The sequence below is a fragment of the Ornithorhynchus anatinus genome, chromosome 8 (genome assembly GCF_004115215.2).
Source record: "Ornithorhynchus anatinus isolate Pmale09 chromosome 8, mOrnAna1.pri.v4, whole genome shotgun sequence".
Classification (NCBI taxonomy): Eukaryota; Metazoa; Chordata; class Mammalia; order Monotremata; family Ornithorhynchidae; genus Ornithorhynchus; species Ornithorhynchus anatinus.
The window spans coordinates 34,755,598-34,780,853 of record NC_041735.1 but is presented as its reverse complement, the minus strand read 5'-3'; the positions used below and the strand labels follow the sequence as shown (position 1 = coordinate 34,780,853).

Genomic DNA, 25,256 nt, shown 5'->3' with positions numbered 1-25,256 from the left:
ATAGAGAAAGCAAACAATCAACAACAAAACACCCAACAGTTCCCGTAGAGGCTAAAAGCAAATTAAAGGACACTATCCCCATTTCTATCAGGGTAATGCCATGAACACTTAAAAGATGAATATAGAAGCACTGAGACACACCTTTAATTGTCCTTGAAATAGCTCACTTTAATTAAAATATGTGTTTCCAAACCTCCTGCTGGTGGTAGATGTATGACTGAAATGGAGCTCAATTTGTGAGCTGAGCAGCGGAGCCCATGCATGTAAGAAATCCCAAAGAGGTTTCTCTTCTGCCACTGGGCTAGTTAGCCGGGGAGTCTCTAAGGTGGACAGGGAACGGGTCTGCCATTTCTGCTGCATTGTATCCTCCCAAATGCCCAGCACAGTGCCCTGCACACAGTAAGCACGCAATAAATGCCACTGATTGGTTAAAGCATCTCTTCCGTCTTTCCCGTCAATCCGGTAGGATGGTAGTCTGTTGTGTTGTTTTAGTATCGTCTCTCTGGTAATGTCCACGCTGGAAGCCGAGCGGCTTAGGGGCAAGAGCAGGGCCTGGGGATCAGAAGACCTGTCTCTAATCCCCGTACTGCCACTTGTTTTTCATTGCTTATGGTGTCTGTGAAGCTCTTACTTTGTGCCGGTCGCTACACTAAGCGCTGAGGCGGATACGAGCTAATCAGGCTGGACACCAGTCCGTGCCCGACGTGGGGCTCTCGGTATTAATCCATATTTTACAGATGAGGGAACTGCGGCACAGAGAAGTGAAGTGACTTGTCCGAGGTCATCCGGCAGACAAGTGGAAGGACTGGGATTTGAAACCAGGTTCTTCCTGATCCGCAGGCCCACGCTCTATCCGCTGGGTCACGATGCTTTTATCTTGATGATGTTGTCTTCTTGTTTTTGTTTTATTCTGTTTCGCTTGCTGTCCGTCTCCCCCGTTTAGACTGTGAGCCCATCACTGGGCAGGGAGGGCCTCCATCTGTTGCCGAATTGTACATTCCAAGCGCTTAGTACAGTGCTCTGCACATAGTAAGCACTCAAACACTATTGAATGAATGAATTCTCACTTGCCAGCTATGTGAGCTTGGGTGATTCACATTACTTCTCCGGGACTCATTTTCCTCACCTAGAAAATAGGAATAACGTTTTCGTTCTTCCTTCCTCTTCGACTGAGGCCCATACTGGACAGGAGCTGGGCCTTGTCTGAGGATATTATATCAAGCCTAATGTTTAGAACACATTGTGGCACATAGAGAACACTTAACCACAGTTATTCTTAATGTTCCATATGTGAAAACCCTAGAGTGGCATAAAGTTGACTCAGTTTCTTGTAGGGCTTGAGGACTTTGCAGGATTCTGAGCTTTCAAAGAAGAAAAAAGCTATAAATATTTGGATCCTGACAAAAATACCAAAATAGGGATCAGTATCTAATAAAGGTAAAATAAATGTCCACTAAATCCCATTTATTCTCTGGTTAGCCTGGCCCTCCACATTTCTTACAAAGCATTTTAGTCATTTCAGGGTTGTTGATATCTATTTGTCAGCTTCTATCAAGGCAGGCATCCTGTGTGTTCTGGGATATACTCAGTTATCCAAATAGTTCAGGTTCAGCCATAGTCAAAATTGTAACCCGATGCAATTTTTAGTTTGGACATCTCAGGCTAACGTCAAAGGTCCCCCTTCACCCATAAGCCCCTGTCTGTTTGGTTTTTTTAAATGGTATCTGTTAAGCAGCGTGGCTCAGTGGAAAGAGCACGGGCTTTGGAGTCAGGGCTCATGAGTTCGAATCCCAGCTCTGCCACTTGTCGGCTGTGTGACTGTGGGCAAGTCACTTCACTTCTCTGGGCCTCAGTTCCCTCATCTGTAAAATGGGGATTAAGACTGTGAGCCCCACGTGGGACCACCTGATTCCCCTATGTCTACCCCAGCGCTTAGAACAGTGCTCGGCACATAGTAAGCGCTTAACAAATACCAACATTATTATTATTATGTGCCAGGCACTGAATTAAACACTGGGGTAAATAGAATCTAATCGGGTTATACACAGTCTGTGTCCCATGTGGGGCTCACAGTCTTAATCCCCATTTTAGAGATGAAGTAATTGAGGCCCAGAGAAGTTAACGGCTTGCCCAACGTCACGGAGCATCAAGCGGTGGAGGCGGAATTAGAACCCAGGTCCTTCTGGCTCCCAGGCCCGTGCTCTTTCCACTAGACAACGCCGCTTCCCTGGTTCGCCATTTGGTCTCGCGCATTCCCTACTGTTTTGTTCGGGCAGCAGTGAGTTCAGATCCAAAGTGAGCTTCTGATAGCACCGTCATAATTCTGGTAATGGTTTTTTGCTAAGCACTTACCAAGCACTGGGGTAGATGCGACGTCACCGGATCATCTACAGACCCTGAGCCACATGGGACTTACCATTTAAGTAGCAGGGAGAACAGGGATCGAATATTCATTTTACAGAGGAGGCTGAGCACAGAGAAGTGAAATGACTTGCTCAAGATCACAGAGCAGGCAAGAGGCAGAGGTGTGATTAGAACCCAGATCCTCTGACTCCCAGGCCCGTGCTCTTTCCCTTGGGCCGTGCTGCTGTGGCTCCTACCTCTGGACATTACTACAAAACCGTCAACTGAGCACTTTCGCTTCTAAGTGTAAATAAAGTGAGGAATAGTAGAGTCAACAAAGCTTTATAAGAATGAACTCAGGTCACCTCTTCTCTGCCTGTGTCTTGCTGGAGAACCCAAGGTAAATAGTCACCCAGTTTGGATCTTGGTGGAAAATGATCCACGAGATTCTTACCACAAGGGTTCCTTGTCTTGCCAGACCTCCTCCACCGGCTATAAACATGCTATCTCAGCATCAAAGAGTCTGAAAAAACAGAAAAAATTGGGATTATGCCAGGAGGCAGAAACTACAAACCTTGCTTTGAATCTGGCAATTGCTTGGGCCGGGGCTGTGCCCACATCACCTACCTCATTGATTGTCCTTGGCATAGATCAAAGCCAGCAGTCTCGATGGCACTCGCGAGGTACTATGACAATGAATCTGTCGGAAGAGAAGAAAAGCAAGACAAGGTCCCCTTATGGTAAGAATCTCGTGGATCACTTTCCTCTGAGATCCATATTGGGTGACTTATTTACCTTGGGTGCACCAGCAAGACACAGGCAGAGAAGAGGTGGCCTGAGTTCATTCTTATAAAGTTTGTAGACTCTACTGTGCCTCCCTTTATTTACACTTAGAAGCAGAAGTGCTCAGTTCGTCATTATGGTCTCATGTGCTAAATTCCTACTAGATTGAACGAATTTGAGAGTTTCTGGTATACTTTACCAAAAATAGAGCGGAACGAACTTTTGGTAGTTGAACCCCTAGGCGACTATCTTTTATCTGCTGCAGCACCGAGCCCAGGGCTGGGTACCTGTTTAGCATCGTCTAGACTGTAATCTAACTGTGGGCAGAAAACATGTCTACCAACTCTGTCTTTCTCTTCCAAGTGCTTAGTACACAGTAAGCTCTCAAATGCCATTGATCAATGTAATAAATACCATGACAAGGCACCTGTGATTTTTATCCAGTTCAGCCACCGTCATTTCCACCCTTAACCGTTATTTTTTTTTAATATGGTATCTGTAAAGTTCTTATTATGTGTCAAACACTGTTCTAAGTGCTGGGATAGATAGAAGTTAATCAGATCGGACACAGTCCTTGTCCCACTTGGGGCTCACAGTCTCATTAGGAGGGAGAAGAGATACTTATTGTCTTTGAGTGCAAGCTCCTGTACTAAACATTTTCAGACTATATTATGATTTAATAATACGGCTCAGGCACTGTGTCCGACTGATTAACCGATGTCTACCTCAACGCTTAGAACAGTGCTCAACGTCTAGTAAAAACTCAACAAATACCACAGTTCTAGTTATTATTAATTTCAACACGATTTAAATTGAACTGTGTGACTGCTTATAATATCTTTATGTCCAAAATGCCTGTTCTGGGTTTGTTTAGAAACATTGACTCGGTCTGGCTTCCTAAGTTTTCATTCTTATTGAAATCCAGAGATTCAGATTTATTAGAGATTTAGGTATGAACTCGGGAAATCATTTGGATCAGTCAGTCAATCGTGTTTACTGAGCACTTACTGTGTGTAGAGCACTGTACGTAATAACAATAAAACAGACACATTCCCTTCCCACATCGAGTTTACAGTCAAGAGGAGAAGACAGACATTAATATAAATAAAGAAAATTACAAATACATACCAAAGGGCTGTGGGGCTTATAGGGGTTGGGAGGAGGGAATGGATAAATGGAGCAAGTCAGGGTGATGCAGAAAGCAGTTGGAGAAGAGGAAAGGAGGGCTTGGGCAGGGAAGGCCTCTAGGAGGAGATAGGCCTTCAATAAGGCTTTGAAGATGGGAAGAGTAATTTTCTGTTGGATATGAAGAGGGAGGGCGTTCCAGGCCAGAGGCAGTATGAGGGTAAGAGGTCAGCGGTGAGATAGATGAGTCTGTACAATGAGAAGGTTGGCATTAGACGAGTGAAGTGTGCGGGCTGGGTTCTAGTAGGAAAGTAAGGAGGTGAAGTAGGAGTGGGCAAGGTGATTGAGTGCTTTAAAGGATCATTTAACTTGAGAGCCATCTTTTTTGAAATGATACATTTTCCCATAAACTCAGTGTTCGCCCTTTTCTCCAGCCAGCAATGTTCGACAAGGGGCCCAGGACATAAACTGTTTCCATTGCGATAAACCCTTCCCTCGCATATTCTAACCACTTCTTCCCTTCAGTAATTCCTGAGGAGTACGGAAACAAGGGGAATGATTATCAGAGGCAAAAAACCCCAACAGCGCACGTGCAAGGACACACACACACACAGAAAGCAAGCAAGCTCTCTTATTCCTACATATGGATATCTCTAAAAGATTTCTGTGAGGCTGACATTACAACCCTTACCTAAATTTGCCGTCTTTAGCGTGGCCAGATGCCACTGGCCGAAGTATGTCCATCTGTCTCACATCTGAGAGAAACGAAATGATATAATTGCTCTCAAGCTTTAGAACTAATTTTCAGGGAGAAAATATGGAAGGATAACCATACTATTTCTAGTAATAATACATGTGGTCTTTGTCAAGCCCTCTCCTTATCGCTGGGGTAGATGCAAGATAGGTGGCACACAGTCCCTGCCCCACCTGGGGCTTACAGAGAAGCAGCGTGGCTCAGTGGAAAGATCACGGGCTTGGGACTCTAACCCCGGCTCTGCCGTTTGTCTGCTGTGTGACTTTGGGCAAGTGACTTCACTTCTCTGGGCCTCACTTCTCTCATCTGTAAAATAGGGATGAAGACTGTGAGCCCCACGTGGGGCCACCTGATTACCTTGAATCCCCCCCAGTGCTTAGAACAGTGCTTGGCACATAGTAAGCGCTTAACAAATACCATCATCATCGTCATGATCGTTTTCCTGGTGGGGGAAACAGGAATTAAATCCCAATTGGCAGATGAGGAAAGTACGTCTCAGGGAAGTTAAATGACTTGTTCAGGGTCACACGGTAGGCAAGCGATGGAGCTGGGAGTAGAACCCACGTCTTCTGACTCCCAGCCGTGGGCTCCAGCTACATTACGTTCCTGGGTAGTCGCTAATTTCACCCGAGATCCAATTGCAGCCAGCATCTTGTTGGTTCTGCAACGGAACCCACCGGCGATGTAGTCGCCCGTCGCGACACTGACAGTAGAATTGGAACAGGATGGAAGAGCAATTTCTCAAATTGAAACTGAAGCTTTAGTTGGGCTGGACACAATGATTTAGACTTACAAAGCCATGTACGTAGCTGTAATTTATTTGAATGTCCGTCTCCCCCTCTAAACTTTTAGTGCCTTGAGGACTGGGATCGAGTACTACTACTGCATTGTGTTCTCCCAACCGCCTAGTACATTGGTCTGCACAAAATAGGTGCTCAATAAATACCATTCATTTCTTGGAGGCTGCGCAGGCATGAATTGCTTTGAAATGTCCACAAAGCGAGGAGGAAACAAGGCAGTGAGAGAAACACTATGTGCCGAGGTGCTAACGCGAAGCAGCGTGGCTCAGTGGAAAGAGCACGGGCTTGGGAGTCAGAGGTCATGTGTTGGAATCCCTGCTCTGCCACTTGTCAGCTGTGTGACTGTGGGCAAGTCATTTAACTTCTCTGTGCCTCAGTGACCTCATCTGTAAAATGGGGGTGAAGACTGTGACCCCCACGTGGGACAACCTGATTGCCCTGTATCTACCCCAGCGCTTAGAGCAGTGCTGTGCACATAATAAGTGCTTAACAAATACCAACTAAACTTCTGCTAGGCCCCGGTGCACAAGAGATGAAAGCACAATTCAACCCAGAGCCAAAGAGTCAATTCCATTTCCTGTTTTTGTGGAAACTCGCTGCCCCTAGCTTCCTTGGCTGCCCAGAGGTCACTTTCTTTTTCCAGTGACAGAAAGCCAAAGAGACAAAACGAGGTTTACAAAGCCGAGAGGCAAGGATTTATTTACAGGGAAGCAGTTATGCCTAGTGGATAGAGCACGGGTTCTTATCCCAGCACCTCAACTTGTCTGTTTTGTGACCTTGGGCAAGTCACTTTAATTCTCTGGGCCTCAGTTTCCTTATCTGTAAAATAGGGATATAAGACTGGGAGTCCCATGTGGGACATGGACCCTCTCCAACCCGATTTGCACGTATCCACCCCAGGGCTTAGTACAGTGTCTGGCACATAGTAAGCGCTTAACAAGTACCATTTTTATTATTATTATTTTTTATCAAGTCCATGAATGCCTAGGTTGGGAGCAAACTCTTCTGGACCAACTTCAAAAAATGCAGACTTCCACAGAGATTTGCCAGTAACGATCATGCTAGTAATTATGCCTTTTATGGTATTTATTAAGCACTTACTATGTACGAGGCACTGTACTAAGCACTGTGGTAGATAATCAGGTTGGATGCAGTCCATGTCCCACACTGGGCTCACAGCTTAAATCGTCCTTTACAGATGGGGTGACTGAGGCCCAGAGAAGTGAAGTGCCTTGCCCAAGGTCACACAGCAGGCACGTGGCACAGCCGGGTTTGGAACCCAGATCTTCTGTCTCCATCATCATCATCATCATCGGTATTCCTTGGCCCGTTCTCTTTCCACTAGGCCATGCTGCTTCTCAATACTCACTCGTCTCTTTTTCTCTCTCTCTCACACTCTCTTCTCCTCCCTTCTCTCTGCATTGGCAATACTCTTAGATTTTTATAACCCTCCCTCTTAACACTGGGATGAATCTGCAGACTTCGGAGGCTGCCGTAGAAGGGCACACCGAAAGCATCTGGAATCCGATGTTCAAAATGTCGATGGTCGGGTTGAAAGGCTTTATGGCAGGAGCCCCCATTGCCATCTGCTGCAAAACCCCTGCCAGACCCTGCCTAGGAAGCAGCTACTCCTGGAGCCTTAATTTAAAAGTAGCATTCACCTAGAATAATTGGTGGAAAATTCAATAAGATCTCTTCGGGATAAGGATGATCAGATTACCCATTGAATTTGCAATTTCCAGGCCCATTTTCATCTGCCAGAAATGAGATCATGGCCACAATTATGCTTGATGCAAACACCTGGCATCTAACCAAGAGCTATAGGTGGTCGCCCAGTGTTGGTGGCCTTCATATTTTTTTATCTAGTCATTCCGCTTCGGGAAAATCACAGGTCTTGAGGGTGTTACAGCCGAGAGGGATTGGGATGGAGTCTTGGAACAATGTAAAGGAGAGCCCATGGGATTTTCTAGCACATATGATCAGGGGAGTCTCTAAAGATTGATTGATTCATTCCATTGTATTTACTGAGCACTTACTGTGGGCAAAGCACTGCACTAAGCATTGGGAGAGTACAGTGGAACAGTAACTAGATGTACTCCCTGCCCATAACGAGCTTACAATCTAGAGGAGGAGAGAAACATTAATATGAAAAAATAAATTATAAATATTTACGTAAGTGCTGTGGGGCTGCAAAGTAGGGGATGAATAAAGGGAGCAAGTCAGGGTGATGCAGGCGGGAGTAGCAGAAGAGGAAAGGAGGGCTTAGGCAGGGAAGGCCTCTCGGAAGAGATGTGCCTTCGATAAGGCTTTGAAGCTGGGGAGAGTAATTGTCTCTCGGATATGAGAAGGGAGGGCGTTCCAGGCCAGAGGCAGGAGGTGGGCGAGAGGTCGGCCGCAAGAGAGATGAGACTGAGTACAGTGAAGGGGTTAGCATTAAAGGAGCGAAATGTGCGGGCTCGATTGTAGTCAGAGAGTAGCGAGGCGAGGTAGGAGGGGGCAAGGTGATTGAGTGCTTTAACGATCGACAGAAGTGAGGAATAGGAAAATGCCTATACCTATATGGGAAAGATCAATACTTCAGGCTTCGGGATATCGAGGCGGAGGCAAGATACCGAGGAGGAGAGGGAGGATTATGTGGGAGTGGGAGCGACCAGAAGTTGAAGTGTTAAGGTCTGAATCGTTCTTAGAATGGTCCGTAATCCAAGTCGATGGGAGTTCAACCCGAAGGAGCCAAGATGGAAAATGATTTGCTTTGGGTATCTGTTGTGAATAAAAATGCTATAGGCATAACTTAGTGGAATCCAATGCCAGATTGGTTCATGGACTCAGGTCCTCCAAGGAATGTCACTAATCCATAGAAAATCTGTGAGTGTTTTGATTTGCTTTTCGAGCCTAGATTTAGCTCCAAGCCAGTGTGCATTTATACAGAGAAAGTGAGGGAGAGGAAGAGCGAGAGCCGCCTTCCCTTGGTTCCCCATGTATGCATTACACTTACAAATGATTCCATTTAAGCCTGGAAGTTATTTATATTCATGAAATTTACTTCCAGCCTCCTGCTTCTGATGATAGCCCGACACTGTTCAGAAATGCTAAACTTTTGGGACCAAGCCATGGTTGCTCTGATAGTTTGCCGCCACAGGCCTGGAAGATAAAGATTCTCCTTGGAGGCTTTATGGCGGAATGCTAACGGCTCCATGTTCGTTAGGGGGATCTCGGCTAAGTATCCGAAATGCTAAATCAGTCTTTGGTTTTAGAACTAGCCAGCATGAATGCGTGAGTACTGTAAAATATCATGTGAAAATGGCAGTTTATGGCTAACTCTATTATCAAGCAGCTGATGGGGCGGTTTGCGGATTTAATCAAGCCTTTGGATTTTCCTCCTCACTCCCTCATTCATTCGTTCAGTCGTATTTACTGAACACTTACTGAGTGCAGAGTACTATACTAAGCGCTCTCACCCTCACTGAGAAACAGAGTGGCCTCCTAATTAGTGAGCCCCACGTGGGACTGTGTCGAACCTAATTAACTCATATCTCTTCCAGAGCTTAGAACAGCGCTTGTCACATGGTAAATACTTAACAAATACCATCCCCCGCCCCCCCCCGCAAAACAAATAAAAAAACAACCAAAGAGCACGGGATTGGGTTCAGTGGCTTCTAATCCTAGCTACGCTATCTTCCCGCCGTGTGACAATGGGCCAGATGCTTAACTTCTCTGGGCCTCATTTTCCAAAAATAGTGATTAGATAACTGTTCTCCATCTCCCTCGCAACCACCTTCGGACCGAAGCCCTATAAGGGGCAAGGACTGGCTCCAATCTCATTATCCTGTATCCAACACAACGCTTTGCATAGTGCTTAACAACAAAGGGAACTATCTAAATAATTCAAGATCCGGGGCCAGGCAAACCCAGTCTTCACTACTATTGATAGGCAAGAATTAAATCTAGTTCTGCCAACACCACCTTCCTACCCATTCCTCCACTCCTTCTCTTCCACAATTCTGTCCAACGATATCCTCCGTAGAATAAAAATAACCTGCAGATATTCATTTTTGACACTGAACCTAGGCCTCCTCTCCTCTGCTCTCACCTCCCCCGCTAATAAACAAATATGTTTACAAGGTTTGATCTTTCCACGGTGCTAGAAACTCATTTGTTTGTAACAATCATTCATTCAATAGTATTTATTGAGCACTTACTATGTGCAGAGCACTGTTCTAAGCGCTTGGAATGTACAGTTTAGCAACAGATAGAGACAATCCCTGCCCAATGACGGGCTCGCAGTCTAATCGGAAAAGGTAAGTGATTAGTCAGAAGCAGCGTGGCCTAGTGGATGGAGCCTGGGCCTGGGAGTCAAAAGGACCTGGGTTCTAATCCCACCTCTGCCCCTCGTCTGTTCTGTGACCTTGGGCAAGTCACTTCACTTCTCTGTGCCTTAGTTACCTCATCTGTATAATGGGGATTAAGAATGTGAGCCCCGTGTAGAACATGGACTGTGTCCAACTTGATCATCTTGCATCTACCTTGCACTACAGTGCCTGGCACATAGTAGTACTTGACGAGTACCATAAAAAACCCCTAAAACCTTGAAGACAAATGCTTAGTACAGTGCTCTGCACACAGTAAGCGCTGAATACATATGAATGAGTGAATGAAGTCCTCCTCCGCTTTGGAATTGCTTGGAAGACAGTTTTAGCTCAGAAGGCAGTTGGGTTTGGAAGCAGCATGTGGCATAGTGGATAGAGCACGGCCTGGAAGGCAGAAGGTCATGGGTTCGAATCCCAGCTCTGCCTCACGTTTGCTGTGCAACCTTGGACAAGTCATTGAACTTCTCTGTGCCTCGGTTCCCTTCTCTGTAAAATGGGGATTAAGACTGTGAGCCCTATGGGGGACAGGGACTGTGTCCAACCCGATTATCTCGTATACGCCCTAGCACTTAGAACAGTGCCTGGCAAACGGTAAGGGCTTAACAAATGCCATCGTTACTGAGTAGCAACTTGGCTTAGTGGAACGAGCACGGGCTATGGAGTCAGAGGTTGTGGGTTCTAATCCCGGCTCCACCACTTGTCTGCAGGGTGACTCTGGGCAAGTCACTTAACTTCTCTGTGCCTCAGTTACCTCATCTGTAAAAGGAGGATTAAGATCTTCAAGAAGCCTTCCCTGACGAAGCCCTCCTCTCCTCCCAATCCCTTCTGCGCCGCTCTTACTTGTACCTTCATTTATCTTCCCTCCCATCCCCTCAGCATATATGTATATATCTATATAGATCTGTATTTTCCTTCTTTATTTAGTTATCTAATCATTTATTTATATTAACATCGGTATCCTCCTCTAGATGGTGAGTTCATTATGGGCAGGAATGTGTCTGTTTGTTATTATATTGTACTGTCCCAAGTGTACAGTACAGTGCTTTTCACAGAGTAAGCCCTCAATAAATACAATTGAATGAATGAATGAATACTCATTCAGTAATTTTCCCTGCAAAATTCAGAAAAAGAAAACAAAATTTCGACTGCATAGAATTTCATCGTGCAGCTCTCTGTGGGCAGAGAACCCGTCCGCCGACTCTTTCATACTCTCCCAAGTGCTTGGGAGACAAGCACAGTAAGCACTCAACAAATAGGGTTGATTGATTGGTATTCATTCATTCAATAGTATTTATTGAGCGCTTACTATGTGCAGAGCACTGTACTAAGCGCTTGGAATGAACAAGTCGGCAACAGATAGAGACAGACCCTGCCGTTTGACGGGCTTACAGTCTAATCGGGGGAGACGGACAGACGAGAACAATGGCAATTAATAGAGTCAAGGGGAAGATTGATTGGTAGATCAATACATAACACTCAGGGGAAAGATGAAAAACATTCCAATTGCAGATTTCACCCTGATCAAATGAGAAACAAAATTAACATCCCGGTTTAATTTTTGTTAATAATTTTGGCATTTGTTAAGCACAAATGCTGTGCTGAACACTGGGATGGATGCAATGCTGTCAGACCAGACACGGCGCACATGGGGCCCACAGTCTAAGGATATCAGGCTGAGAATCTTCCGTCTTGTCTTATGCCATCCCATAAGGACACCACGGACACATCTCTCCCAGAACGCCCCGCTCTCCATCGCCTCTGGTAGTAGATCCATAGAGTTTTCTTGGTAAAAATACAGAAGTGGTTTAACATTGCTGCCTCCCGCGCAGTCAACTCGAGTCTCCGCCCTCGACTCTCTCCCGAGCCGCTGCTGCCCAGCACGAGTGAGTTTTGACTTGTAGCCGATGTCCCACCCCTCGCTAGCCACCCCCTAGCGAGGAATGGACTGGACAGGCCTCTGCTTGACTCTCCCTCCCGTAACCGAGACTGATAGAGGACTGGAAACTCTCCAGGTGCGACTCTGAGAGAGGGAGAGTCTTCAGTACATATTTGAAATATATTTAAGCGGATATTTCATCAATGTCATTCACTCCAGACATATCTAGTACCAGGCATTAATTCGGGTTTAGCCCGGAATATGTATCACCATCGAGTGCTACCTAACCCATTACTTCTTTTAGCGTAAAGCAAACAATCCCTTCTGTTTGAGTTTACTAAACTTAATTCTTTTCAGAGAAACGGCAAGATACTAAATGGAGGAATCTGGTCTCCACTGCTCGGTAACTACTGCAGACGTCTTCCCGAGACCCGGGAGAATGAAAGCTCGTTGTGGCCGGGGAATTTGTTTACTGTTATATTCTACTCTCCCAAGAACTTAGTAAAGTGCTTTGCATACAGTAAGCGCTCATGATTCAGTGAATGAATGAGGAAACGAATGAGACATGTGGAAGAAAGAATGATTATAGGATTCTGAGGTCTATCAGTTATCTATGCCTGAAGCAAGTGGTTAGAACGGCAAAAGACGTCTAATAAAAAAGAAATTTTGGTAATATACTGAGAAGGAATAACTGTATTCTTGGTTTACAGAACTTGAATATTCATCTGTGAAGTCTGATGCATGTTTATCCATGGGACATACAACCGTAAAACATTTAGCCTTTTAAGTTTCATTTCTTACTGAGTTTTTCAAAGGAAGATCAGATAGGACAGTGCAATGTTTTCATTTGTAGAGTTATTTGAAATAAGCTTCCTTTAGACAGATACTTGTTTCAGGCTCTGTCACCTAGACTTAAGCTTTTATCTTTGAAATGAATCTAATCTTCTAGCGGAAGAAAGAAAATCCTGTATAAAGGATTTTTGAGCTTATGAACTTTGTTCCCTGTGAACTTTTAAAACCCCATCTGCATTTCATTTGGGTTAAAGCAATTGTCCATGCCATTTTAGATAATGTAGTCATAGAATTACAGAGTAATAGTGCCGGAAAGAACCTCCAAAGATCATCGGGGCTGTCGATTTGCTGGAAGGCAACGTGGGCTAATGGAAAGAACAGGGGCCTGGGAGTCAGGTGACCCATGTCCTAGTCCCATTCTGCCATTCGTCGGGTGTGTGACCTTTGGCAAGTCACTCAACCTCTCTGTGCCTCACTTTCCTCATCTGTAAAACGGGGATAAAATTTCTTTACTTCCTCATCCTTTGCCTATGAGCCCCATGTGGAGAAGGGAATAGGTCTGCTCTGTCGATCCTGTATTTCTCTGAGCATGACACATGGCAACTTTAACATGCACAACTATTACGATCTGGTCAAGCCCCCTCCCTCCAGTTGAATTACTAAATCGTCAAGGGCAGATGATTGTTTAGTGATTGCATTACAAGAATGCCAAACCAAACATTCAGAATTAAATATGAAGCTACATAGGGTGGTATAAATGTCTTGAACCCATAAAAAAATATAATTTAAACTAGAATTGCTTAGCGTAATTGTTATTATACCGCTGTCCCAAAACTGTAATTTTTTCAAATTTCTAATGTAGTCATTTGGGGTGATCAGGACTGAATTGAAACAAGGATCTAGCCCCTTTGATACTTTACTTAAATTGAGACTCTTCCTGCAACAACCTGCATATTAAATTATTTTTATGGTAATTTGAGTTCTCAAATGAAACCGAGAGGTTTTGAGGAATAAGATCCTCACTAATCACGTAGGGATGGTGCTTTGTTGGGGCTGAGAGATTAAGTTGTGCATGAGAGTACTCTGATGTTGATGGTGATGAGGTTTAGGAATGGAAAAGACTATCTTTTACATCCCAAATAGAATTCGATTTGGATGCTCTGATTTTCTGTGCTTGCAAGTATTCATTTCATCCTATGACCATTTGTGTTTGGCTCAAAGTAATGACAGTAATGATAACAGTGGTACTGGTTTAAGCACTGATTATGTGACCAGCACTGTACTAAGTGCTGGGGTAGATACAAGTTTAGTGTATCAGTTTAGGTCAGCTACAGTCCCAGTCCCACATGAAGCTCACAGTCTAGGTAATGTACTTTGTGGATTTTCTCATTTCAGGTCAGTCTTCATTAATCGTCCTTCTCTAGTGTGGGAGAAACCATGGGGAGGAAACTGGACCTTTCCGGCTTGACAGATGATGAAACAGAGCACGTCCTTCAGGTGGTCCAGCGAGACTTCAACCTGCGCAAGAAAGAAGAACAACGACTGAGGTGGGGCCATCTACACATTTACAGTTCCCCAAATTCTCTATCGGTAATGTTAAGTGCTTACTATGTGCCAAGCACTCTTCTAAGCACTGAAGTAGATACAAGGTAAGCAGGTTGTCCCACATGAGGCTCACAGTCTTCATCCCCATTTTGCAGATGAGGTAACTGAGGCACAGAGAAGTGAAGTGGCCTGCCCAAAACACAAAGCAGACAGGTGGCAGAGCTGGGATTAGAATCCACGTCCTCTGACTCCCAAGCCCGGGCTCTTTGTGATCTGGGACATGTGTTGTTCCCCAGCAAATGCTCTCAAGGCAACTGAGGTTTCACGTCTTTATTTTCATTTGGGTTGGTAATTGCATCTAGTTAAGCACGTTAAGCACTTCACCAGTTTATCGCAGTCAAAGCAGATATGACTCATCCCAGCTAAATCTTTTGGTCTCCTTAAATAATTGATCACCAAAGACTTCCTGTCTTCTATGAGTTCTTTCAATCGTATTAAACGCTTTCTATGTGTGTGGCATTGTTTCAAGTGCTGGGGTAGATACTAGCTAATCGAGTTGGGCATAGTTCATGTTTTTCATGGGGCTCACAGTCTTAATCGCCATTTTACAGATAAAGTAACTGCAGCACAGAGAAGTGAAGTGACTTAACCAAGGTCACACAGCGGGCGCGTGGCAGAGCCGGTATTATAACCCAGGTCCTCCTGACTCCCGGGCCCATGTTCTATCCACTGAGCTACACTGCTTCTCTGTTACTGGCGATTGAAGGAATTACTGAAGCTTCCTTGTAAAATATGTCTTCTGGTAGCCGTGATTGGTCATAGTTGATGATTAGCAGCAGTAGCAGTATTCTTTTTTTTTTTACAAGCTGCAATCATCTTTTTTTCCTTGTGGGAGATTTATATATTTGTGGATGACTAATGAGGCTGACGTAAGACCGGTAAGTTTTGCTGCCAATTAGGCAAACACCTCTGCAGGAAATGGTGGTGGCTCATGGTTCTTCGTCTAATCCTAGAAAATAAAAACACGCGCGATTTCTTTCCAGTAATAGTTGTCCTGGTATTTATTGAGCACTTACTGTGTGGAACTCGCTGTTGTTAAGGCACAGCAGAAGCAAATCCACAGTCTCTATCCACAAGGAGTTTGAAAATCTAATGGGGGAAGCAAATGGGCAAAATCTTTACATATCGTAAGATCAGTAGCATATACCAGAATCTGAGGGATATGTTTCATTTTCTTTCCTTTTCGTGGTATTTTTTTTGTGCTTAGTATGGGTCAAGTACTGTACAAGGCACTGGGGTAAATAATCTCGTCGGCCACAGTCCTTGTCCAACGTGGAGCTCACGGTCCAAGGGCGAGGGAGAAGAGCTATTTATTTCCTCTTTTACATATGACAAAACAGAGCCCCAGAGAGGTGAAGTGACTTCCCCAAGGTCACAGAGCCAGGATTAGAACCCGGGTCCTCTCACTTCCAAGCCTGTGCTCTTTCCACTAGGCCAAGGAAATCAAGACAGCTGTAGATTTCATTCTGCAGAAAAGTCATTCCCTTTGGCAGACTTAAAGGGTCTAAAGTCATCTCCCACTCATATAGTCATTAGGGACTATAGTTTGTGATTGTCGAGCTGGTTCTGTTTTAAATCCCTGTTTTAAATCTACTTACTGTTGGAAACTCTAATGGGGTTTACCAAAAAGTGCCACTATTAGGGAGGCTGTTAGGAGTAGGAGATTATTGGTTGTAAATCAGTGTGTCATGGACACGTAACCTGGATTCCAAAGCTAAATGTATGGCTTAAAGAGAACTTTTTAAAAAAAAATTTGCTTTTAGAAGCTCATCCAGCATTTTGACTTCTCAAGTCAAAACTTCCCCGTGCAGGCAGCAGCAGCAGCATGGGAGAGAGTCGAGGGCAGAGACTCAAGTTTCCTGTGTGGAAGGAGGCCATAGTAAACTGCTTCCGTATTTATACCAAGAAAACTCTACGGATACACTACCAGAACGATTGCCAACAGAAGGTAGGGGATTTTGGGAGAGATGTGTCCATGAAGTCTCTAAGGGTCAGAAACGACTAGACAGTATAAGACAAGAAGTGAATTCAGATGGAAAATTCCATGGGGATGTAGAGGCAATACTATAACTTTGAAAGATTATCCTTAAAATGCATTCTTTATGTGATTCTCAACCATTTGAATATTGCCAATTCCTCTGGTCCTGTACCTGAGATCATTTAAGTGTAGATGTAGATCTTGCCTTTGATTTTATCCTCTTATCTCTGACACTGTTGGATACTATTCCCTGAAGACTGAAAACTTCAGCGGCGCCTTCAATTTTAGTGAGCTGTTTGTTTCCGAGGGAGCGATGGGGAGCCAGGAGTTGAAATCCTCTTCTAGGCCCCCGAATGACTGGCAATAGCTTGGCCAACAATAAAGTGAACCATAACTGTAAAATCCCGGCATATCGTTCTATGAATTTTCTCCTTTTGTGCATGCTCACATTGTTCCAGGCTTTTTCTAGTTTTCCAGTGAACACTGAAATAGTGTTGATGAGTGAATCAAGAAATGAAAGAAAATTTGTTTCCGGCCCCTTGCTCCTGGATTTTGCTGTGTTGAAGACATCTGCTAGATTTTTCTCTTATCAAGTCTCTTCACAGTGGCATTTATAAGGGAGAGCCCTTTCCATTAGAGGAAAGTTTTGCTAGATTATAATAATGTGGGGGATGGACCTGTGAGGTTTTCAGTTGGGGTTTTATTAGGATTCTTACCCCCAAATTAATCATATTTATTGAGTACTTACTGTATGCAGAGCACTTACTAGGTGCTTGGGAGAGTTGAGTATGACCGAGTAAACAGCTAATATACAGACTGGTGCTCTTGTGTCAGAAAAGGGAGCCTGATTGATAGTGAGAAAAAATGTTCCCAGGGCTAGTAGGGGAGTCTTGACCACCCAGTCAGCAAATCAGTGGTATTTATTGAGTGCTTACTGTTTGCAGAACACTGTACCGAGGTGACGTCTCCTCCAAGAGATCGGTCCCTATTTAGCCCTCTTTTTCCCAGGTCCCTCTACCTTCTGGATCATCTATGCACATGGAACTGTGACCTTTGGTCATTTAGTAATCCGTCAGTCAATCGATGGTTTTTATTGAGTGCTTACTGTTTGCAGAGCAGTGTTCTAAATGCTGGGGAGATACAAGAGAATAAGCAGACATAGTCCCTGCCCATAATGAGCTTATATCGGATAGGTTACCCCTGGAGATTCTTGCGGAAAAACGATCCAGGCAGCAGAGGGAAGTATGGACTGGAGTGGGGAGAGACAGAAGGCAGGGAGGTCGGCAAGGAGGCTGATGGAGTAATCGAGGTGGAATAGGATAAATGCTTGGATTAATGTGAGAGTTTGGAGGGAGGAGAAAGGGTGGGTTTTAGCAAAGTTGTGAAGGTTGATCCGAGAGGATTTGGTGTTAAATTGAACACTGTTTGGGTTGAATGAGAGAGAGGAGTCAAAGATAACACCAAGCTTAGTAACTTGTGAGATAGGAAGAGTGGGGCGCTGTCTACGATGATGGGGAAGTCAGAGGGGAGGACAGGATGGGAAGACATGGGCTCCTGTTTTGGTTATGTTAACTTTGCGGTGATGGCAGGACATCCAAGAAGGCAGGAGGAGTTGTGATAGGATACTGCAGAGAGGGAGAGAGATCAGGGCTGGAGATGTAGATTTGAGAATCATCCGCACGGAGGTGGTAGTCGAAGCCAAGGGAGTGGGCGTAGATGGAGAATTGAATACTGTTGCCTCAGAAAGTTGTGGAGATCAACAAAGGTGTGGGATCAAGAAGATTTTAGACCACGTCATTTCCTCTTCTCCCACTCCCTCTGTGAATCCTTCAGATCGGAATGTGCCCCGCCGCTTAGCCCCGCAACACTAATATACGTATCCATACTGTATGTATTTATATTAATGTTTGCCTCCCACTCCAGACTGAAAGATCCTAGTGGGCCGGGAACGTGTCCACCGACACTGTTCTGTTGTAGTCCCCCAAGTGCTCAGGTTAGTGCTTTGCACACAGTAAGCGCTCAATAAATATGATTGTATTGTATGGTCACAGTAGGTGGTCTGTTGACCAGCTTCTCTTCTTTATTCACTTTCTTTCTCTCTACCTTACCCACCTTGAGATTGTTAAATATGCCTTCAAGGATTAGATGAACTAAATCCCATCAGTTTTGGTTTTTGGCTATGCTTAAGACTGAATAGATCATTCCCATTGCCTTGTTTCTTCTCCGTTTTATTTCATTTTGTGGTGGATTGATCGGCAGCAGTTGAGATTTAGGGTGCTATAAAAAGTGAAACAAACTACTGATTTCATTCAGATCGCAATGCCCTTTGGTCTTCCGTTTCCTAAATCAAATTTATGGATTAGCCGCTCGGTCGTTGTTCACTTGTCCTTGTCGGACCTGATGCCGTTTTTACATTTTACAGTAGGCGAACATGGAGCGAGAATCCCCCAGCCGGATAGCCAGAAACTATAATAATAATAATGCTATTTATTAAGGGTTTGCCATATGCAGTTCCTCAGGTTCAGCATGGGTTTTCACAAGCTGCATTTGGCAGAAGAATTTTTATGTAGTTTATAGAAGTCACGGAAGACAAATTTGTTTCTCTGCCCAAAAAATTAGCATCTGCAGACAGCTCTTGATCTTGGCCTTTGGCTCTCATTTATAGATTCATTTCTGAAAGTTTCATCTCAGTTTCTCTATTTTCCAGGAGGATTTTACTTTTAAAAGTCAAAGTTTTTCCCCATTGGGTTCATTGGACACAGGGAATGTGTCTGGTGATTGTTATATCGTACTCTCCCAAATGCTCAGCACAGTGCTCTGCACACAGTAAGCGCTCGATAAATACGCCCGTATGAATGAAGGGTTAAGGTGCGATAAAAGTATTTAGATCTCACCGCCAAGTGTAAGTTCCTCGTGGGCAGGTAATGTGCCTTGTGCTTAGGGTGTTTCTTCCAAGGGCTTGAAATAGCTCAATAAGTCAATCAGTCAATTATATTTATTGAGCACTTACTGTGTGCAGAGCACTGTACAGAGCACTTGGGAGAACACAGTGTAACGGAGTTGGTAGACACTTTCCCTGCCCACAGCGAGCTGACGGTCTGGTACACTGCCCTTACTAGATGCTCAGTGAAGGCAATTATTATAGCTACTACTTGAAGCTCTCAGGTTATTCTCTCAAGCATTGGCAAAGACCCAGTGTTTTGTTGACGTTGTCTTCCTCCATTGATCGATTGATTTTTTTTTTTTTTTGGCTCTATAAGAGGTTTTTGCCTACGGTGTTCTTGAATTTGCTTAAACGGAGGCCATGGACAAGGGAGGCTGGTGGGTGAGGATAGTGAGTATCCCTCCTCTTTAAGGAAGGAGATAATCCCTCCCACCCTGTATCTATGGGTGGTGGGCACATCTCTGAGATTTTAAGGGTAGTAGACAACTCTGCTGGATGGTTCACCCCTCTCTCAGCCCCACAGCATAGGGAGAAGCAGCTTGGCCTAGTGGACAGAGCACGGGCCTGGGAGTCAGAGGATGTGGGTTCTAGTCCTCTTGTCCCCCACTTGTCTGCTGTGTGACCTTGGTCAAGTCACTTGGCTTCTTTCGTCTCCATTCCCTCATCTGTCAAATGGGGATTGAGACCGGGAGCCCCGTGTGGGACCGAACTTTGTCCACCCCGATTTGCTTGTATCCATCCCGGCGGTTAGTACGGTGCTTGGCCCATTGTAAGTGCTTAACAGATACCACTATCAGTATTAGTAGTATTATGTCCATACCCATCACTGATTTATATTAATGTCCGTCTCCTCGTCTAGACGATAAATTCCCTTTGAGCCGGGAATGTGTCTACCAACTCTAGTGTATAATACCCTCCCGAGGGCGTAGCACAGGGCTCTGCATACAGTAAGAGTCCAATAAATATTATTGAAATGATTGGTTCTGGGCATTTCCATCTCAAACAGATTGAAGCAATAATTGTGATAATTGGAGTATTTGTTAAGCACTTAATATATGCCAAGCATTGTAATAATGTTGGTAATGTTGGTATTCGTTAAGCGCTTACTATGTGCCAAGCACTGTTCTAAGCGCTGGGGTAGACACAGGGGAATCAGGTTGTCCCACGTGGGGCTCACAGTCTTAATCCCCATTTTACAGATGAGGGAACTGAGGCACCGAGAAGTTAAGTGACTTGCCCAAAGTCACACAGCTGGCAAGTGGGAGAGCCGGGGTTCGAACCCATGACCTCTGACTGTACTAAGTGCTGGGGTAGGTACAAGATAAGCTTCCCATGGAGCTCAGAGTATAGGTAGGAGGTAGAACATGTATGTAATCCCCATTTTGCAGAGGAGTGAACTGAGGCACCGAGAAGTTAAGTGACTTACCCAGGTCAAACAGCAGACATATGGTGGAGCCGAGAATAGAACCCAGCTTCTCTGACTCCCGGGCCCATGCTCTTTTTCCTTAGTCCATGCTACTTCTCACGATCTGATTTTCAGCCAAGAGTAGTCCCGTTCATAACCACTACTCTGCTTGGTCCAATGTTATCAAGCATAGGTGTTGTTTAAATAGGCTTAACATGTCTTGGTGAAGAAGTTAGATGCAAATTGTTCTCAATAAGAGGTAAGAAGTCTTACCTCTTGGTGTACAAATTCATTCATTCGATAGTATTTATTGAGCGCTTACTATGTGCAGAGCACTGTACTAAGCGCTTGGAATGAACAAGTCGGCAACAGATAGAGACGGTCTCTGCCGTTTGATGGGCTTACGGTCTAATCGGGGGAGACGGACAGACGAGAACATTGGCGATAAATAGAGTCGAGGGGAAGAACATCTCGTAAAAACGATGGCGACTAAATAGAATCGAGGCGATGTACAATTCATTAACAAAATAAATAGGGTAACGAAAATATATACAGTTGAGCGGACGAGTACAGTGCTGTGGGGATGGGAAGGGAGAGGGGGAGGAGCAGAGGGAAAAGGGGAAAAAGAGGGTTAAGCTGCGGAGAGGTAAAGGGGGGTTGGCAGAGGGAGTAGAGGGAGAAGAGGAGCTCAGTCTGGGAAGGCCTCTCGGAGGAGGTGAGTTTTAAGTAGGGTTTTGAAGAGGGAAAGAGAATCAGTTTGGCGGAGGTGAGGAGGGAGGGCGTTCCGGGACCGCGGGAGGACGTGACCCGGGGGTCGACGGCGGGATAGGCGAGACCGAGGGACGGCGAGGAGGTGGGCGGCGGAGGAGCGGAGCGTGCGGGGTGGGCGGTAGAAAGAGATAAGGGAGGAGAGGTAGGAAGGGGTGAGGTGATGGAGAGCCTTGAAGCCTAGAGTGAGGAGTTTTTGTTTGGAGCGGAGGTCGATAGGCAATCACTGGAGTTGTTTAAGAAGGGGAGTGACATGCCCAGATCATTTCTGCGGGAAGATGAGCCGGGCAGCGGAGTGAAGAATAGACCGGAGCGGGGCGAGAGAGGAGGAAGGGAGGTCAGAGAGCAGGCCGACCCAGTAGTCTAGCCGGGATATAACGAGAGCCCGTAACAGTAAGGTAGCCGTTTGGGTGGAGAGGAAAGGGCGGATCTTGGCGATATTGTGGAGGTGAAACCGGCAGGTCTCGGTAACGGATAGGATGCGTGGGGTGAACGAGAGAGACGAGTCAAGGATGACACCGAGATCGCGGGCCCGAGAGACGGGAAGGATGGTCGTGCCATCAACGGTGATAGAGAAGTCTGGGAGAGGACCGGGTTTGGGAGGGAAGATGAGGAGCTCAGTCTCGCTCATGTTGAGTTTTAGGTGGCGGGCCGACATCCAGGTGGAGACGTCCCGGAGGCGGGAGGAGATGCGAGCCCGAAGGGAGGGGGAGAGGACAGGGGCGGAGATGTAGATCTGCGTGTCATCTGCATAGAGATGGTAGTCAAAGCCGTGAGAGCGGATGAGTTCACCGAGGGAGTGAGTGTAAATGGAGAACGGAAGAGGGCCGAGAACTGACCCTTGAGGAACTCCAACAGTTAAAGGATGGGAGGGGGAGGAGGCTCCAGCGAAGGAGACCGAGAATGACCGGCCAGAGAGGTAAGAGGAGAACCGGGAGAGGACGGAGTCCGTGAAGCCAAGGTGAGATAAGGTATGGAGGAGGAGGGGATGGTCGACAGTGTCAAAGGCAGCAGAGAGGTCGAGGAGGATTAGAATGGAGTAAGAGCCATTGGATTTGGCAAGAAGGAGGTCACGCGTGACCTTAGAGAGAGCAGTCTCGGTAGAGTGGAGGGGACGGAAGCCAGATCGGAGGGGGTCTAGGAGAGAATGGGAGTTAAGGAATTCTAAGCATCGATTGTAGACGACTCGTTCTAGGATTTTGGAAAGGAAGGGTAGTAGGGAGATAGGGCGATAACTGGAGGGGGAAGTGGAGTCGAGAGCGGGTTTTTTTAGGATGGGGGAGACGTGGGCATGTTTGAAGGCAGAGGGGAAGGAGCCCTTGGAGATTGAGTGAATCACATGCTACAGAAGCACAGCACCGAGGCAAATACTCACATCCTTCCATACTCCCACACCCCTTGTGCCAAAAAACAGCTTGGTGCACTGTTTGGGTTGTGTTTTTATTTTTTTAATGTGGCTTCAATCAAGTGCTGTCTTCCTGCCTGCCTTATCGTTATCTCCTATTTTGGCCGTCGTGAAATTTCAAGATTTTCTTTTCCTTTGCATATATACTGTTATGGGCTGCTTTATCAAGACCTATATCACTTGGAAAAATGACCTTGGGGCTCTTGATAAATGCTGGAAGGATTTGGAAAAATCTCTCTAGTTTCGGAGTAGGTAACAAATGGGCTTCAGAACACAAGAACAAATGCCTCTTTGCTATTTAACCAAATGCTAAGGTGCTTGCTAGGTGTCAAGCACTGGGGTAGATACAGTGTCATCGAGTCGGACACAATCTGCATGCCACACGGGGCTCGCGGTCTAAGTGGGAGAGAGAACAGGTATTTAATCCCCATTTTACAGAAGAGGAAACTGTGGTCACACAATAGGCAAGAGTTGGAGGAGGGTTTAGAACCCCAGGACTCCCAACTCTCAAGGCTTTCCTCAGCCACTCTGCTGTGATTATTCTCATAGAAACGATTTCCCTTCTCCAAAAAGTGCAGCATGTGCGTGCGTGCTCACTCTCTCCTCTCTCTGTCTTTCCCTCCCTCCCTTTCTCTCTCAAGTGTAAGCCAAGGACACATCACGTGTCTACCAACTCTTGTACTGTCCTTTCCAAGCACTTAGTACAGTGCTCTGCACACAGTGTTCACTCAATAAGTACCATTGATGACTAAGTGTACTTGTGCTCTTAGTTTGTTAGGAATCAAGTTATCAATGGGTGGCAGTCGCTTGCTTCTGTGGCCAATATGAAAGGCAGTATGAAAGACTGGAGTTCCACTCGCGGGCTTTAGGGTCTTCTCAGATCCCTTCTTCCCAAACCAGTCACCCGACCAGATGACTTTCAGGGAGGCGCAGGCTCGTGGATCGTTTCTTGGATTGAACAGTAACCGAGGTCAGACTGGGAAATGCTTCCAAGAAATGTGACACCTGTGTTGACGGAAAAGCCTGTGGTTTCCTTCAGGTTCTGGGCCTAGGAAGACTCAATCAGTCACTGAAGCTGTTTTTTTCCTTCCCATTTGCCACCTGGGCTAATTCACTAGAGTTACTAGAAGCTGTCACACGATGTGGGCTGCCAGACAAATTGCATTCATGCTTAACTTCCCCAGTTTTGAGGGTAATAAGCACTCACTGTTGGTTCATTAGCTCGTGTCTGTTCTGGCAAAGGGGCTGGATTCCCTCCTCGGTACACCTGCATAAAGGCAATCTGAGAACAGTGCTTCCTTAAGTAAACGGAACCTCCCTAGAGTGAGTGCAATGTGGGATAAAGACTGCGTCTAATCCGTTTCTAATAATAATAATAATAATTATGGTACTTGTTCAGGGCTTACGGTGTGCCAAGCACTATATTTAAGCACTGGGGTAGAGACAAGCTGATCAGATTGGACACATTCCCTGACCTCCGTGGGGCTCACCGTCTTAATCCCCATTTTACAGATGAGGTAACTGAGGCCCAAAGAATTAAAGTGACTTGCCCAAGGTCACACAGCAGATCATGTGACAGAGCCAGAATTAGAACCCAGGTCATTCTGACTCCCAGGCCTTTGCTCTATCCGCTAGACCACACTGCTTCTCAGCGTTTGCATTGTATCTACCTAGTGCTTATCACAGGGCCTGGCATATAGTAAGCGCTGAACAAATACCCCAGACCTTATCATTTTTACAGGTTGGAAGACGCCCAAGCAGCTAAGTGAATCCTAAGCCTTTTGTGGGCCAGGAAGGGAGAGGAGGGAGGGAAAAATTTAGGACTTGCATCAGTGATCCACAGTGGCATTTCGAGTTCACAACTCTGCAAGACTTGCCGGGCCAACTCTTTATTGGGTTTTAATAATAATGATAATAATAAAAGTAATAATTATGGTACTTGTTAAGCACTTACCGTGTACCAAGCACTGTTCTAAGTGCTGGGGTAGAAACAAATCAATCAAGTTGGACACAGTCCCTGTTCCACATGGGGCTCACCCTCTTAATCTCCATTTGACAGATGAGGTAACTGAGGTCCAGAGAAGTGAAGTGCCTTGCCCAAGGGCACACAGCAGACAAGTGGCAGAGGCGGGATTTGAATTCAGGTCCTTCTGACTCAGGCCCGTGCCCTTTGCACAAAGCCACGCTGCCTCTCTGGGATTTCTGCCCAACTGCAGCTTTGGACCTTGTGGGGCAGAGTCGGGACTTGTGTGGTGGTTTTCCACTGACAACGGCTGGTGGTTAAGAAGTCCAGGTGCAAGAGAGATCTCAG

At 45.6% G+C, this 25,256-nt stretch overlaps 1 protein-coding gene across 2 annotated transcripts in view; it reads left to right on the top strand.

Annotated features, from left to right (window-relative positions):
- Nucleotides 1–25,256, top strand: part of LOC100081044 (myosin VIIA and Rab interacting protein) — a 231,616-nt gene that overhangs the window by 10,319 nt on the left and 196,041 nt on the right. For both annotated transcript variants that reach the window (XM_029071359.1, XM_029071357.1), the window contains exon 2: nt 14,236–14,387. In XM_029071359.1, coding sequence (XP_028927192.1) covers nt 14,278–14,387 — 110 coding nt within the window. In that variant the 5' untranslated portion in view covers nt 14,236–14,277. The remainder of the gene's footprint in view (nt 1–14,235; nt 14,388–25,256) is intronic.